We start from the raw sequence: 18,259 nt of genomic DNA, 5'->3' as shown, positions 1-18,259 counted from the left end.
GTCACACCTCTGTGGCTGGGAGTGTTTTCTCAGGAAAGAAATGGGTAATCCTACTGTCAATCACTCTGGGTAGAAATTAATCCTCAGGAGTAAGGACACAGCACAGAAAAGGAGGAAAGGTAAACTTCTGTTCCCTGGGAGGCCAGGGCTCATTCTGGTCTAGGCTCGAGGTTCTCTTTGTTTCCCAGAGCATTTCCATGGGGGTGGAAATAGAGCTGGGAGGGGTGTTGCCATGAGGTTGATGGAGATCGTGGGATGGCTCTCGTCCTGAGCATCAATGCAATATTATAGGTTACTCTTGATGTCAACTGTCTCCAGCAGTCTTTTTAAATGACCAAAAAAAAAATCAAGGCCGTTCTTAGCGGTGCTGTGGGCAATTAGTGGAGGACCTACCGACACACTTTGGGAAAGGTGCTACAGGAAAAGCAGCATCCTCTCCTGGAGGCTGGAAGGGCAGTAGCAGAATTTAGTACTCTTAGAGGAAAACAGTAGTGGAGATGAGAGAATCCGACCGCCCAGTTGCCAAGCACCAGGGAAGAGCCTTCTCTAAAAGAGCAAGTGGATACACTAAGGGGAGCTAATTTCTAAAAATTAAGTCTGAGAACGCTCCTGGCATTTGAGTACATGTTTGTACAGTATTTCCCACTCTTGCTCCAGCAAGCAATTTGTTTGAATACTGCTCATTACCGTGACTATGTACCCTAAATAATATTCTACAAATGCTTTGGAGCTAACATCTCAGGGCAGAACTCACTCTCTGTCACTAGTAGGACTATTCAACATGAAACTTTTACTTGGTTTTCATTTAAGTTTTTCATAAATATCTCTTCCCTTACCAGCAAATTTGTTCCAAGCATCATACAGTTGTACTGGTTGTGTTTTATAGGCGTGTGTGAGGGGACCCACATTTGTGGTGTCACCGCCCATATAAACCACTGAGGTGAGTGGGTGTGTGAGACCAGCACCTGTGGGCACGGAGTTGTGCAAGGCAGCCTTCTCAGTGGGCTAGGAGTCGCCTCCCAGCTCCTAGGGTCTTTACCCTTTCTGTGGCCAGAGATCCCTCCTAGCTACAGAGAACTCTTCCTGATGACCTTAAGTTTGCTTTCTACTGAAAATTTGACAATTCACCTGGATCCCTGAAGTTTTAGACGTTATTAGCTTAAGATCATCTTCCATTTGTGATCTTCTATTTACTGCTGCTCTTACCCTCAAACTAAGAAGATAACAAGGCAAAATCATATTTTCTCTCCCATTTTTGTACATTATTTTTTTAGTAGTGACTTCCAACTGACTTCCCGTTTGGGGTACAGGGTATTAAAATAAAGACATCTCAGAATAACTCTTTACGCTTTATGATGTCTCATGATGATTTAAAATTAGTTTTATTACAGAAGGCATCCAGTTCTAACTATATTCAAACTAAAGCTCAGGTTTTAAATGAATTTTCAACAATTTCATTTAAAATTATAATCTCCACAGGAGAAATAAAAGCAATTTTTAACTTTGTCTTCAAGTCATATTTATAATTATAACTGCCTATGAAGATTCTTTTCTAAATTATAAAAACACATTGCTTTTTATTAGGACTTTAATATACTCATGGTGTACAAATACATGTCTTAGCAAAACAGGAAATTCCAAGATAGTTATACTCCATATTGTTATTATTCAGTATACATACTGCACCTAGAATTTTACAATACAAATAGAAAATATCACCAATATGCTTTCTTACACTATTTCTGGAATAGATTCCTATAATTTTTATTTTGTAGAAGCTAAACATAGAAGCTCAGCGTAACTGTCATATATAGTCAGTAGGTTTAACAATCGCCTTAATTATACAGCAAATGATAGCTATCTTATGGTTTTAGTCACATGGAAGACAGTAGTAATCAGGTCAGACTCTATTAGACAAAGTTGAGATCACTGAAAACTAGGGCTACTGAGCATAAAGAAAAACATTTCAAATCTTTTATTTCCTAAATATTAAGGAAAAGCTATATCATGGCAGAAACAGGTTCATTAATGAAGTTAATGAGCCCATTAACTCACCCAAAGTGATCATCTTTCTTACAGATTGAGTGGATGATTCTCCATCTCCTCTAGGATGAAATTCAACTCCTCAGCCTGGTTTGTTAGGAGACTACCTTTCTAACCTGATTCTCAGCACAGGTCTTCCATCCAGTGGTTCTGAAGAAACTCCTTCCTACTTCCTTGATGTGGGAAACCCTTACAAGACTCCTGAGAGTTCCGCTAGGGCTATTACTATGGTCTGCCCAAAACATGTTCCTACCCTTCTCCTTGGTTCTTATCTCAAGCATTATTTAGTTCTGGAGGCTGAGGGTCCAAAATCAAGTGCTAGCCAATTTGCCTTCTGATGAGAGCTATAATCCTGGCTTGTTTCTAAAGTTGGCCTGGGGCTAGAGGACACTTTGAGAGGCTCGGTCTTGAGGTCATGGGTCAAGGTGAGGGTCTGGAGGATGGGAGGTGAAAATGGTTGGAGTGAAGTATGGAGAGCGTTCTCTGAGGTTGGAAGAGCTCTTCCATACGAGGCCTCCAGAGGTGAAACAGGATCTCTGATGGGTGCATAGGAGCCTTGCATGCCTCAGAGATGGGACTGGGAAGCTCAGCTTAGGGTTTGAGACCTGAGAGCTTAGGCCTGTGAGTTTTAGGGAAACACATGGCTTAGACAAGCAGCCTATTGGGGTGACCAGGGTGGGATGAATGAAGGCCTTAGTGCCTTCTCTGATTCTTCTGCAGTGTCTGAGGGTCCTGATCTTGGAACTTGTGCACGGACTTTAAGAAGCAACCGCACATATGTAAGAGGGAGTTCATCCTGAGTCAGCTAGGTGGGGCCTTAGAGGACACAAAACTCAGTCTAGAGAGAAACAAAGGAATGTGCCCTAGTGTCGTAAGCTTCCTTTCTATTAAAAGGTTTAGCATACTGGGCTATGATGAATGCCTTTATTCCCTCATAGACTTTGAATTGCTTTGGGCAGGAACTGGGTTTTGTGCATTTCCTTTCCTCAGCCCCAGTGCCTGTGCAACTCTGGGCAGTGATAAACATTTGTCCAATGATATTGAATCTGGAAGCCTCATTTTAGACTAGAAGCTTTTGTGTGGTAGATTTTTCTTTTACCACAAACTGAAAAATTGCATCTTAGTATAATTACCAGGTAATTACTCAAATCAATAATTTCATATAAGAAGAACAAATTCTTAGAAGACTCAGATAAGGCCACGAGATTGGCAGGAAATGAAAGCTTTGAGTGTAATCCCTCATATTTTGGGTGTGTGAAAATGGTAAGATATCAGAATTTCCTTTATTTGCTTTTAATTTCTGGTATAACAAGTGTCAGCTTATTCATGCCTCTTAGGATAATTTCCCCTCCCGTCCTTTATCTTATCGTGTGAGGCAAATTTGGGTAGAATACATATATTTTGCATTAACCAGGAGACTTTGCCCAGCACTTGATCAGATGTTGAAGGGAGGATCCGCTGGTCCAATGACAAGGGTGTTGCTGGCACCCAGGAGCGCCCGTGTTGGGGCAGGGATCCCTGCAGGCGGTTTTGGGTTCCGCAGTAGGAACGCGCCAAGCATTGTCTGCGAGGAAGACCCCACTGAGCTTTGGGCGAAAGGCGTGGCAGCGGGGGGGGGGGAGGGGCGTGGGAGAGCTGGCAGAGAGGGGGTGGCCTGGACAGCTTTCCCGCGAGCTAGCACCCGGCGCGGCCTCCGAGAAGCCTAAGGGCAGTCTTGGGCAGCTCCCCAGAGGTTCTCGCGGTGATAAAACTTGAGAAAAAACGAGGAGGGGCGGCTCGGCGTCTCCCGAGTCCAATCCTGTCTCAGGAGTGAAAACGCTCTCTGGCAGGCAAGCCTGAAAAAGGCCCGGGCGACGTAGCGAGCAGCTGAAAGAAGCGCACCTCCGCGCCGCTGCACCTCGGCGGGCTCTGGTCTCTTACGTCCCTCCCGGTGCCTGCGTCCTCCTCTCCGGCCCCGCACCCCGATGGCCGCCGCCGGGCCCCAGAGCTCCCTGCGCGGAGCTCTCTGCAGGCAGCTACTGCTGACCCTTGTGGTGAGTGGAGCCCGGGCGGGGTGGGGCGCGACCACCTACCCGGAGCCGGGATGCGGCAGGGGGTCGAATGGGCCCTGGGCCTGCAGGGGGAGTGGTGGGGGCGAAGCCGACCGAAAGGTGACATCCGCGGCTCAGCTCCTTCTTGGGGGTGGGGGCGGGGGGGGCACAGACAAGCCAGATTCGGGCTCTGAGGGATGAGGATGGGAAACGAGTCCTCAGCCAGTTCCGGACTGAGGGTTTTGTTTCGGACTTGTTCGATTGTTTGAATTACGGGATGGGCTCCCGCTTCGCTGAGCTCTCTCGTGCGCCGTGGCGAGTGGGCCGGCTTGGGGTTCGCGCTCCTTTCCTGGCTCCTAGGGCTGGTGATGATGGTTGGGGTTGGGTAGAGAGCGAAGAAGAGTGTTGGGTTAGGTTTTGGAGGATCCCTGAGTGAGTTACAGGGGCTGACCCCCTACCCCAGGGTCCCCTGGGATGGGGACGCTGGTGAGAGGAGGGGTTGGAGCGGTGCCCCTGGGTCCCGGCGTTGAGTTACTTCTGAAAAATGGCTTCCAGGTTTTGCCTCCGTTGAAGCAGCTCACCGGAGGGGTCCACCCCCGCTGGCCACCCGGAGTGTACCTGGGGCGCGAGGGCGTGCGCGGCTCGATTAGGGATGGGGGTTGGGTCGGCGGTGTGATGGGGGAGTTGGGTGGGGCAGAGGGGATAGAATCAGGCTGAGAGGAGTGTTGGGAGAGGCGTGGGATTGGGTGCTTCTTTGTCCGCCTCCAGGCAGGACTGCGCAAGCCCAGAGCCCAGCCTGGGGTCTTCTGTGCCCAGGAAACCTGAGGCCCAAGATGAGATCCACCCCGAGAGGAAGGTATGGACAAGTGTCGGAGAGCTCGCGAGACACAAAACGAAAAATCGGGAGCTCTGTGCGATTACGTGGAGCTGCGGGCGAGACCACTGCTTCGCTCAAGACGTGCTCTGGAAAGAAGCTGCGAACTCCCGACTGCCCCGCGCTTGGTCCGGTGGCGAGAGGACCAGCCTGACTCGGGAGCAGGTCGACTCTGGCTACTTGGATTCTTGCTGCTCAATGCCCCCAAGCAGGGCGTGTGGCTGCAAGCTTTGACCTCTTTTTGAATCATCGAGTTATGAATAATGGTTTAGTAGTTATGATCTAAGATGTATTTATAGACAAGAAATTGTACAGATGAGGGCGTCGACCTGTCAGGCAGCTGTTCCAACAAAATGAGCTGATGAAATGACTCTTTACAAGTGGGAACTGCTCTCAAAGTGTGCTCTTTTGTGATATCTTTGAAAGTATTTCCAGCTAATATGTTTAAAAGCGTGAATTTAGTGTTTTCTCTGCGAAAGGAATCCCGGAATGGGGAGAAGAAAACAGCGGAGGTGCTGTGTTCTCAAGATTTCTCGTGTATTCGCTGGAGGGGAGGGCGTGGAATGCGAGTAGCTGTCAGGGTGGCGGGGTGTGGTGGTGGGAGTACTGGGGCGCGGCAAGGCAGGAAGGTGCCTGTACATCTAAACAGGGATAGCATCAGCTTTAGTGTATGACTTCCTTTAGGATTATTTTTTAAAAGAATTTCCTAAAGTTTAGATTAAATGGTCTGTCTGGAGACTTGTATACTAGAGAGTGTATATAGAATAATTTCTTTCACCTGCAATCCCCAGTTTACAGACAACTTCAATTTCTGTCCAGACAGATAAATTAAGACTTCTGTTGACCGTCCTATATCTGTATTTCCTTTTGACTCCTAGGACTCTTCGGTATAATATTAAGGGCATAACATTTTAGAAATGCAGTTTTCATTTTATGGATCCCTTAATGGATTTCTTGAAGACAATTCCTTGTTTGAAGTGAGCTCTTCAACAGAAAACTGAGACTTTTAAGGTGTTAGCTTTCCCACTGAGCTGCCCCATAGGTTGTGGAATCTTCCCTTCTGCACTTTTCTCCTGAATCTGCATCCCTTTCCCACCTTTCTATCCTCAGTATACTCCAAACTGCTACAATTAACTACAATTCCTAATCATCCTTCCACACATACAAAGAAAAGGAAGAAAGGAGAGGGGGAAACTAGAAAAGAAACGTGTCAGATCATCCCATTATTGTTGAAAGCACTATCTCTTAAAATGTTTCTCCTTTTAAAGCAGCAAAATTGTTAGGAATTGTGAAAACTAATTCACATTAGCTCAGTTGCTCAGATGTCTTCTGCCCTGTTATAAATAATGAGATCCTTTTACATGTGTGTTGAATATTGTTTGCCATATCAAATCCACTTTGGGAATTATATTTACTATTATATATTATAAATGGTATGTACTTGGACATGGTTAATCTATCACTTGCTAAAAGGGCTCTTCAAAAGGAATTAAAATAGTATTTTTCTTTATAACATAACATGCTTTTCCCCTTGGAGTATGTGAAATTCTGCCTGTAACCTATGTTGACAAATGGGCATTCTATCTTTTCAGACTTTATAGCATTTGAGAATAATGTGACTCCTTTAACAGACTTTTTTGTTATTATTGTTCTTGATAACATTTGACATATTCAATTTTTAAAATAAAAGTGAGTATAATACTTTCTATTATCTTTTGCATTAGTGGGGAAAAAAGCTTAGGACAAATAAAATAAGTAAATGCGAACTGGTTTATTTCAAAACCACGATCTTAAGGAAGTCAGAATTGTATATATTTATATCAGTGCATTATCACCTACCTTCTTTAATGGAGATTATTGGTGCTCATATTGAGATACAGCTAAATGGTGCAGCACTCTCTGAGTCACTAAATACATGTAAGCTGTGCACATTTTTTGGCCCTGTTGTAATCCTTGTGGCAGTTGCCATCCCATATATGGCGTCTCTGGTGACCTGCAGCTAATCATACTTTGCATTTAACTAGAATCCCATCATACAGAGTTTGGTTAGAAAGAAATTTAGTAGAATCATCAAAGCACTGAGAATACAGAAAGGTAAATCCTACAATTCAGGGTGGTAATAACTTGAAAGATAAGATTTCCGTCTTGAAGATGGCAAGTGTCCACAGGAGAAACGACGAATTGAAAATTCTGTAACTGATATGCTCAGTCAAGATCTCCTTTATGTTTCAGATACTCTATAAATTTCTGTTCTTTGGCTTCTTTTTCCTCTATTGAAAAAGGTGTTATTTTAGAAAGCGTACCTTGCGTATTCACTCTAAAATTGAACAACAGCACAAAAATGAAACACTGGCAGGTATGCCTGTGTTTTCACTCTCCCTTTGGCATTAGATAGTTCTATCAGGATTTAATGATTTGTATGATAAGCTTTCTATGATACAATTAATACAATTTGGACAGTACTGTAAAGTGAAACAAATCAATTCATTTTTCCCAGACTAGAGTAAATAATACTTTATATTATCATTTTTTAAAACTTAATTTGTTACATTTTAATTTAAAGTTGCTCGCAACTCTAAGTTTTATGTCAGATGTTTAAAGTTGTCCTGGAGGGTTCTTCATTAAAATAAATTCTTTTATAACTCAAATAGTCAGTCCATAAGTCATTAATCTTTAAAAAAATTTTGTATGTTGTATTTTTTTGTTGGGCACTCATCTGTACAAAAGTTACTTTGAAAATACCTTTAAAAGTCATTAGTTCATCATTGCTAATCTAATGGTGGTTTTATTTTATTTTATTTTTTTCTTTATTTTCAGTAATATATCCAATCTTTATAATTCAGGAAACATGGCATAACTGAAATCTATATATGAATATCATCCTTTCCAATATCAATCCCTTATATTAATGAATTAATTGTACCTGCTTTCCAGTGATGTACTATACAGCCATGAATATGAATGGGCTGCTGCTATATATTCAGCATGGATCTATTTCACAAACATAATTTGAGAAAAGAAATCAAGTTGCATATAATTGGCATGTGACTACATATATTTAAAGCCTAACGTTGGCAAAACAAACCAATCTTCTTTAGGGATACATACTCATGGGATAAAATTAAGCAGAAATGGGGAAGTAAATGATTTACAAAAAAATATCATTCATTATTGATATTTGGAGAGGTTGAAGTCAGGAAGAAAATGCAGTTAGGGAGAGTTATATAGGCACTTTGAAAATAATAGTAATGTTTTATTTCTTAACTTTGAAGGTAAGTGCCCTAGTGTTTCTTTATTATTTCTTAAAATACATGTGTACTTAGAATATGTCTTATGAAGAACAGTTAAAAAAGGAAAAAGAAACAAGCAATATAGAGGATTAGCAAAACCAAATGCTATCATTTGAAAGTACAGACCAACCTGCTATGACTGAACAAGTGAAAAATAGAGAAGGCACAAATAAGACAATATTAGGAATAAAAAGAGGCACAGTTATGGAGAGGACAGATGTTTTAAAAAGTAGATAATATTAATATATTATTCTAGTTCATTTGAAAAGAGACAAAACAGGCAATTTTGTACAAGATACAAATTACAAACATTGACTCGAGGAGGTATACAAACAGTAAATAGACTTATAAAGACACTGAATTGGAAGCCAAATGTCTCCACATACACACACTGTCATATCCATCAAGCCCAGACCTGAGATAGGTTAATTTTTCCGTAATTATATGGAACAGATAATCTCTACCTTATATTCATTGTTTCAAAGAACAGAAAAAAGTGGAACTCTCCCTAACTCATTTTATGAGGATGGTATGAAGTTGAAAAGTCGTAGCCTGATCTTACTTGTGGACGTATATTTGAAATACTAAAATAAGTGGCAGCAAACAAAACCAATAATGTATTTTTAAATATGTAAGGACCTATTTATGGAATTTCAGTTCCATTCCATTCATCTATATGTTTGTCCTGACACTAGTACCACTCTGCCTTGATTATTGTATTTTTGTAGTAAGTTTTGAAATTGGGAAATCCTTCAACTTTGTTCTTTTTCAAGTTTATTTGGGTCTTTGGGTCCCTTGCATTTCCTCAAGGATTGATTTTTAATTTCTGCAAAAAAAGCTATTTGGGATTTCAATAGGGAGTGCATTGAATTTGTTAGGTGAATTTTGGGAATATGTTTTTTAATCTATGAAGATGGGATATCTATTGTGAATAGAATTGTTTGCTTAATTTTGTTTTCAGATTTTTTTATTGCTAGTATATAGGAAAACAATCGGTTTTTGTATGTTGACCTTGTATCCTGCAACCTTGCTGAAACCACTTATTATATTTTTTTGATAGTTTTTAGTGGATTCCTTAGGATTTTCTATGTACAAGATCATATCATTTGAAAATAGAGACTATTTTATTTCTTCTTTCCCAATCTGGATGCCTTTAATTTTATTTGTGTGTGTGTGTAATTGCCCTGGCTAGAACCTCCAGTACAATGTTGAATAGAGGTGGTGAGAGTAGGCATCATTGTCTTGTTCTTTATGTCAGAGGAAAGGATTCAGTCTTTCTCTGTTAAGTAGGATGTTTTTCATAGATGCCCTTTATCACACTGAGCAAAATCTCTTGAATTCCTAGTTTGTTGAAAGTTTTTAATTGTAAGTCGGTGTTGGATTTTGTCAATTGCTTGCATCTATTGAGATGATCATATGGCTTTATTCTTTATTCTTTTTTAAAAACTATGTTATTGAGGTGAAATGGACACACAAAAAGCTGTGCATATTCAATGTACACCACTTGATGAGCTTGGAGATAAGTATGTACCCATGAGAACATCATCACCATCTATCCCATAAACATATCCAAAAAAAAAAAAAACCATATCCATTACCTCCAAGTTTCCTTTCACCTTCTCTATATATTATTATTATTTTCTTTTGGTAAGAACACTTAACATAAGATTTACTCTCAGCAAAAATTTTAAGTATACAATACAATATTGCTAGCTGTAGATCTCTGGGACTTATTTATCTTGCATATCTAAAACTTAGTTCTTTATTCTATACTGTATTAATGTGACCATTTTTTCCTAGGTCTTCAGTTTTGCTTGTGAAGCTTGCAAAAAGGTGATATTTCATATACCTTCCAAACTAGAGGCAGACAAAGTGGTTGGCAGAGGTGAGCAATTTCAAAACAGTGTTTTTTTGTTTTTGTTTTTGTTTTTGTTTTTGTTTTTTTGCGGTACACGGGCCTCTCACTGTTGTGTCCTCTCCCGTTGCGGAGCACAGGCTCCGGACGCGCAGGCTCAGCGGCCATGGCTCACGGGCCCAGCCGCTCCACGGCATGTGGGATCTTCCCAGACCAGGGCATGAACCCGTGTCCCCTGCATCGGCAGGCAGACTCTCAACCACTGCGCCACCAGGGAAGCCCAAAACAATGTTTTTAAAACAGAAATTTAATTTACTTATGCTGGAAAGAGCATGTTATCCAATCTTTGCCTTTTGGAATTAGCCAGAACCAATAATTAGATACAAGTCAAGTTTAAAATATATGTTCTGTTCTTTAGAACTCTATAGAATTCTGTCATCGATTCTAATGAACATGTGCTAATCCATGCTTTTGTAGTCACTTATGTTTTAACAATAAAACTTACATAAAGAATTACATGTAGAATGTAGCCCTTTCATTCCTCTAGGATTCTAAGCACTGGAGAGATATAGGTAAGGACCTGAGAGAATCAGAGCAGTATTTTTATCAACGCCATAGCTGCAGTGAGAAATATAACAAGGTGAACTATTCCATTCAAAACTGCACTTAATCAGCCATTTGCACACTTGAGAAGTTAGGGAACCTCAACCTTTCCCAACAGCTGGGATGCTCTGCCCAGGTGGACTTTCCCTGTGGTACAGGGAATACTGGAGGAAAGCATCATGTTTTTTTCAGAGATATAGCTTGTCCCAGAGACGCCACATTAATTTTCAACAGAGTGTCCCATTTCTGGGAAGGAAGAAAGGAGAGGATGTAAAGAGAAGTCGGAGGTGTTCCTCCAGGGGAATAGACCAGAGGTTATCACTCTGCTAAAAATGTGAACACGAGAGAAATATGTCATCACTTCTAAAGATGTTCACTTCATTTTGACAACGTTTCCATCTGTGACAGATTTGGATTAAAGTGAAAACACTATACATGGGTAACATGAATCTTTTGAGATGATATTACTTAAGTGAGTATTAGGTTATTACTTAAGTGTGTATTAATGTAACAGTTTGGTTTCTGTCAAAGCAGATAGTGGAAGAATGGGATGGATTTGATACTTTTGATATAAGTATCAAAACACTTGTATGATACTTATATTTTATGACTTTTCACTTGGGAAAATTCCCAGGGAGAGAGGATTCCACATAGCATTTCACTGGGGAGCCCGGGAAAGCAAGGAACAGGAACACAAAGAGAACTCTGGGCCCCCGGGGCGTTGTTGAGGGTTGGGGGGGATGTGACAGAAAAGTGCTAGTGAGAAGAATTTAAAGATTTTTCTTACTTGACTGTTTGCCAAACTCATATACTCTGTCACCCTTTGTGTGTAACTTCTGGCTTAACACAGGTGTACCTTAAAAGAATCAGACTATATTGTTAAGGAAAACTTTTCTGTTTGTTTATCCAGGTGTGTGGGCGGGCATGTAGCTCAGCTTTGTCATGATTGCAACACACAGACGTCTTTAATAGGAAGATCATTTTCATAAGCCTCTTAGAAGCATATAAAGGTTTAAAACACCTTACTTAATACAAATATACAATCCAGAATTGTCATTTTTTTAACAGGGAAAGTATTATCACTTTAAAAAAATACATGTAAGGAGTCTTGTTAAGATATTTGATAAATGCAGAGTGATTGGTTCATTTCATTTCACTTCAGGATTTTGAAGAAGGTTGTATAAATTATTTTAACACTGTCTTTCTTTTTGCATGTGTTTCTTACTTTACAACGTGGAAATTCCTACTTGCAGTTAATTTGAAAGAGTGCCTCGGATCTGCAGACCACATCCAATCCAGTGATCCTGATTTCAGAGTTCTAGAAGATGGGTCAGTATACACAGCCCATGCTGTTGTGTTGTCTGATGAGAAAAGATCTTTCACCATATGGCTTTCTGACTCAAAGAAACAGACACAGAAAGAGATTCCTGTGCTCCTGGAGCATCAGAAGAAGGTATTCAAAGTACACTGATATTTTCAGGCATGTTTTTCTCATGTAAATACTCTCATTAAAGGTTGCAAAGAAGACAGAAGAAAAAATAGGATTTATTTTCCTCATCTTTTCTCTTCCTTCTGTTTGCTTTCCCTTCCTTCCTCCTCCCTTCCCTCCTTCTCCTTCCCTTTTCAACACTGATTAGACATTGGATCTTACTCTGTTAAATCTAAATGACACCTCCTCTGTGAAGGTTTCTTCCACCGCTAAAGTCTACTTGCTTTTGTGTGCCAGTGTCAGTTTGGTTATCCCTCTGTTGTAGCATTGGGAATTTTTTATTAGCGCAAACAATTTACCTGTAGTTGTTTAAGGGCATGAATCAATCCCTTTTGTGTTTATAGCCTCATTTACACCAGACCCATAGTCAATAGGTACATGTTAAATTAATATTAAGTGCAGTAGTTCCCAGTGAATGAGAGGTTGATTTCAAGTGCCACAGTGATTTTGATGTTAAAATAGGATGGAAATCCTGGAGTTTGTATGCGTCTGAATGGTATTAGCCACCACTCAGTGATTGTTGACTGTAGTTCTAAATTCCATGTCATGAGGAATGCCATTGTGAAAGTACTCGAGGAATGCCGTTGTGAAAGTACTCACTGGATTACAACTAATCGATGTGAAGTGTATTAATGAAAAAGTCATCTAAATGCTTAAATGACTGCTTAGATGGAAATCACTAAAAACTCCAATAGTACTTTCTACAGTGATGGAAATGTTCTGTAATCTGCACTGTGTGATATGGTCACCCAATATTAATGGCTACTGCTACTTAGCATGTGGCTAGTACAACTGAAGGGTGGAATTTATATTTTATTTAGTTCTAATTAGTTTAAATAGTCACATGTGGCTTGTGGCTACCATATTGGACAGTGCAGGTAGAGTGTTCAGGCAATGAAGAACATGCATTATCTCACAATAGTTCACCTGAGAGCATGAGACTTTAGCAGAAAGAACAAGTAAGTACTGTCTATAGACTGGCTGAAAGAGGATGTGTTCTCCATCTCATTTTGGGATGGAACAGGAAGAACTGAGAGTACAGTGATAATTTTCCTAACCTGAAAGTACGGTCAGTGTTGGAAAGGTATGTGAAATTAAATTCTTTGGTTCATGAAACCTTTAAAGTCTGGATACATTCTTTCTTATCCTTCTAACACAAAGAAAACCTTATTATCTGGTCTTTAGTTTCAGCATGGAAATTCCTGACACTGAGCCTTCAGAGAGGTGTTAGATTTATGGTCCATCCACTATTTTACAATGAAGTAGGCTGTGATGCTTTTGTTTATTGTTAATTTTCTTTCTCTAAATTCAGGTACTGAGGAAGAGACATACTAAAGAGACTGTTCTCAGGCGTTCCAAGAGGAGATGGGCGCCTATCCCCTGCTCAATGCTAGAGAATTCCTTGGGCCCTTTCCCTTTGTTCCTTCAACAAGTAGGTATTCCATTCCTTCTGATTGGGATTGCTAAATTAGTTCCAAGAGTCTGTTGTCCAGGTTTTAATAACTCTTTAAACATTTAAAAATCAACAGATTTGATTGAAGATATTCATGGAGAGTCATAAAAGTACATAAAATGGGAAAATCACTAAAAAGCTAATAATGAGAAAAACTAGAAAATCACTAAAAAACTAATAATAATAATATGAGAAAGACTCTACAGCCATTAAATGATCTTTATTAGTTTATTCATTCACTTAGCAGCCGGTTATTGAGCACCTACCCTGTCCTGTGGAAGGCACTGCTCTAAGTACTGAAGCTAGAAATACATTTAGTCATGGCCTTTGCTCTCATGTATTTTATGAGTCTAGTGAGGAAGATAGAAGTAGGCAAATGATTGCAATACTGCATGATGAGTGCTGAGATGGGGCTGGGTTGTGGTGATTTGAGAATTCATAGGCTGAAATGCTGTAAAAAACAGAAAAAAGACTTAGAGGGGGAGGCATCTGAGCTAAAGCCTGAAGGATGGGAGAGTGTCATGCAGGTAAATCACTGTGGCAGAAGAGAGGGGGACAGAGGTGCAAGCCAGCATGGCTCCTCGCGGGAGCTCACAGAGCTTAGTCTTCCTGTGTGTGATGGGCGTGGAGCAGGGAGATGGGGCAGAAGAGGCAGGTAGGGTCCACCCAGAATTGGCCAGGTGTGCTCTGCTAGATAGTTTAACTTTTTCCTAAAAACAAGACGTTTTTAAGCAGGGTCAGGTTTACTTTGCATAAAGATCCAAATGGAATATACACAATGGAAATAATGACTGAGGTGAGGCTATGGCATTATGCTTGCCTTTTTCCCTTAAATTTCTATTACTGTGGTTGATGTTTAATACCAGTGGTGCCACCTGTGTCCTACTTGTTTATGTTTTTAACTATGCTTCCAGTGTCTTTCACACTTGTAGAAAATTCTATCCAGTTCTGGACCCTTGTTTCTTCTCTTAGATTATTGTACTTTAAGCACTGGTGAAAGCATATTAAGAAATGATTTCTGTTTACCAAACTTATACTGATCAGAGGTAATTTTGGTCTTTGCACTGTTAAACCAATCACCACTTCGAGTCCTCATTTCCTTGTCGTGTGTCCATTTGATTTAGCTGACCTGTCCCTCCTCCTTCACGTCGCTTCTAGGACAGCATTCACCTAGTTTTCCACTTTTCTCACTGGCCACTCCTTCTTAGTATGTTTCGCTGGCTCTTCTTCATTCCCACATCCTCCCAACCCTCACCACCCTGACCCCTCAGTCTCTAAATTTGGAGAGCTCCAGGGCTCAGACTGTGAACCTTGTGTAATGTTTATTTATATTCACTCTCTCTCGGTGATCTCATCCAGCCTCGTAGCTTTAAGTACTTTTTTTTTTTTTTTTTTGCGGTACTCCGGCCTCTCACTGTTGTGGAGCACAGGCTCCGGATGCGCAGGCTCAGCGGCCATGGCTCACGGGCCCAGCCGCTCCGCGGCATGTGGGATCTTCCCGGACTGGGGCACAAACCCGCGTCCCCTGCCTCGGCAGGCGGACTCTCAACCACTGCGCCACCAGGGAAGCCCCTAAGTACTTTTTATACATTGGAAACTTAAGACTTCATATCTGCAGCCCAAATTGCCTAATTAATATTCCCACTTGGAATTTCAGTAGACATTTCAAACTTAACGTATAAAAATCAAATGTTTGCGTTTTCTTATAAAAAATATCCTCCCCTCTCAGTTAATGGCAGCTGCATCCTTTCAGTTCTTGGGGCAGTAGAGTCCATTCGGTAAGGTTTTAGTTGTGGAGAGCACAATTCTCTTTAAGGAATTAACAGAGGGATTTACTATAGTGTATTAAACAGTTTACAGGATTGTTGGGAAGGCTCAAGAAACAGACTTTAGGTTGAATTTTCAGGAACGAATCTCCTAGTTACCCCACAGAATCTATAACCAAGGGACATACTGCTTTCTTCATGATGGGGAAGCCAGTCATTTTAGAGCCAAAGTGCCACTGCCATGGTCAAGAAGCTGCACTGGGCAAGGAACCACCACAGGCAGGAAGCTGCTCCTCCAACTGCAGCTCCAAAACAATCTTAACTGCTACCATCAGTGTTCACAAAAAGATTGATCTATATCCTGTCTCTCAACATCCACGAAGTCTGTGAAAAACCATTAGAACTTCTGCTGCTGCAGGAAAAAAGAAAAAAAAAGTTGCACCAAAAAGAGCCAGCAAAAACAGTAGAAGCAGCAAAAATGAGGCATCTGTCTCCCTTATGGCTTCCAAATTTCATGCAAGCATACCTGACTGTCTGTATTTTAATTCAGAACTCTTGTTCCAAGAGACCCTGGAAAAGGGAGAGTTTTTGGTTTGTTTTTATCTGAATCTTTCTAATATCTACACTATGAGAGGACACAGTAGAAGGAGGTGAAATCGATGTTGAGCCCCAGTTTACCATATCCATCCATTCTTTATAGTTAAAATTTTAATTCCTCTATTATAATAGGATAAGGATATAGCCACATTTTACCAAGATCTCAAATCATAGTGGCTAAAGCATGACAGAGATTTAGTCCTTTCATGTCAACGTGTGATCTGGTAAAGAGATTCTAATTTGAGAAATCACCAGGGGCCCAGGCTTCTTTCCGTTTTAAGCTTGGCCATCCTTCCAGGTTGAAGATGGCTCATCACTGTGTCCCACTGAGGGAACACACTTCTCCACTTTCTAGAGTACAGTCTGGATCCTGCATGTATTATTATTATTATTTTGCGGTACGCGGGTTTCTCACTGTTGTGGCCTCTCCCGTTGTGGAGCACAGGCTCCGGACGCGCAGGCTCAGCGGCCATGGCTCACGGGCCCAGCCGCTCCGTGACATGTGGGATCTTCCCGCACCGGGGCACGAACCCGTGTCCCCTGCATCGGCAGGCGGACTCTCAACCACTGCGCCACCAGGGAAGCCCCTGCATGTATTATTTTTGCTCACACCCTATTGACCTGACCTTTTTGTGTGGTCATACCTAATTGCAAGGGAGACTGAGAAAAGTCTTTCTTCCAGGCAACCTTGTGCTCAACTGTAAATTCTAATACTAAGGAAGGTAGGCAGAATAGACATCAGGGGATACTTGCACCCACTGACACAGTGTCATCCCTGACTTCTTTCTTCACACCACGCAGCCAACCAACTGGCACATTCTGTTGGCTGTATCTTCAAATTATATCCGGAATCTAACCACTTCGCACAACCCCTATGGCTACCACGCTGGTCTAACAAACAGTCCTCTCTCCCCTGAATTCTTGCAGTAACTTTCTAAATGGCCTTCCTGCTTCTTCCTTTACCTGCCCACCCAAGTCTAATATTAACAGAACACCAAGAATTCTCCTTCTAAAATATAAATCAGAGTCTACTCTTGTCTAAATTCTCCAATGGCTGCCCGTCTGACTCCAAGCAGAAGTCACCATCCTTGGAATCTCTTACATGCCGTGTGGCCCTATTGCTGCATTCGTCCTCCTCTCCGACCTCCTTTTCCCCTAGTTCTGTCTATTCCAACCACAGTGGCCTCCTTGCTCCTTGAACACTCCAGGAACGACCCTGGTCTGGTTGTTTTGCACTTCCTGTTTCCTCTGCCGGGAAGAGTCTTCCCTGTTTATTCTCATTCTTTTAATTTTTGTTAATTCCCCTCCCTAAGGAACATTACAACTGGCATTCCTTTCAGCAGTATATGAGAGTCCCTGTTTACCTCACCCCTGTCCACAGTGGGTATTATTGTTTTTTTCCTACCTTTGCCAAATCACTAGATGGGAAACTGTGCCTTAATATGAGGTTGTCTTTGGCTACTATTTATGTTGAACGTTGTCTTCATTAAATTTGAGCAGTTTAAAAAAATCTTTTGCCAAATTACCATTGTTCATTACCATTTTGCATGTTGATGAAGTGACAAAGGTGATTATTATATTATTAAAGTCATCTCTTTAAAATAAAAAAATATATAAACATATACGTTGTATTTAAAAATAGCATTTTCATGAAAAATTTTTTACATATGCTTTTTCCTCTTAGGTCCAATCTGACGCGGCACAGAACTATACCATCTTCTACTCAATAAGTGGGCGTGGAGTTGACCAAGAACCTTTAAATCTGTTTTTCATAGAAAAAGACACTGGAAATCTGTATTGTACCCGGCCTGTGGATCGTGAAGAATATGATGTTTTTGATGTAGGACTTTTATTGATACACATAACTTTAAATGATTAAACTATAATCATAGTTTAAACTAAACTTCTGATAGCACATCTACTCTTTCCTGTCTTCTGAACTCCTTCTTAGAGGGGATCTGAAAGATGAAATAGATTGTGTAATATTTTGGAATACTTGGTCTGCTCTTTTTCTCAACTTGTATTAGGTAAGCCTCAAATGAAGCCAAGAAATTTAATTGTATTTGGATGTAAATTCCAGCAAATTTGCAGGAGTTGGTTTTGCTTATGAGATTCTCTTTCTCTTTCTGGTCGTGGTACTTCCTCCTCTCTCCGAGACAGGGTCACAGTTGATTGGAAGGGTCCTCTTCTAGTGTCCCTCTTCTGCTCTGTGTTTTCTGTTTTTCCTTTTTTGGTCTTTGTTCCACCTGTCTAATTATC

At 41.0% G+C, this 18,259-nt stretch overlaps 1 protein-coding gene across 2 annotated transcripts in view; it reads left to right on the top strand.

The window, feature by feature from the left end:
* The first annotated feature begins 4,002 nt into the window (after positions 1–4,002).
* Positions 4,003–18,259, top strand: part of LOC103086638 (desmocollin-3) — a 37,592-nt gene continuing 23,335 nt past the window's right edge. Inside the window, exons 1-5 of one of the 2 annotated variants that reach the window (XM_007455153.1) lie at positions 4,003–4,076; positions 10,038–10,122; positions 11,949–12,148; positions 13,497–13,616; positions 17,685–17,840. In XM_007455153.1, the coding sequence (XP_007455215.1) occupies positions 4,008–4,076; positions 10,038–10,122; positions 11,949–12,148; positions 13,497–13,616; positions 17,685–17,840 (630 nt within the window). In that variant the 5' untranslated portion in view covers positions 4,003–4,007. The remainder of the gene's footprint in view (positions 4,077–10,037; positions 10,123–11,948; positions 12,149–13,496; positions 13,617–17,684; positions 17,841–18,259) is intronic. The other variant, XM_007455152.1, reaches the window with a different exon arrangement.

This window comes from Lipotes vexillifer, unplaced genomic scaffold (assembly GCF_000442215.2).
Source record: "Lipotes vexillifer unplaced genomic scaffold, Lipotes_vexillifer_v1.1 scaffold90, whole genome shotgun sequence".
NCBI lineage: Eukaryota > Metazoa > Chordata > Mammalia > Artiodactyla > Lipotidae > Lipotes > Lipotes vexillifer.
This window is presented reverse-complemented; position numbering and strand designations above follow the sequence as displayed.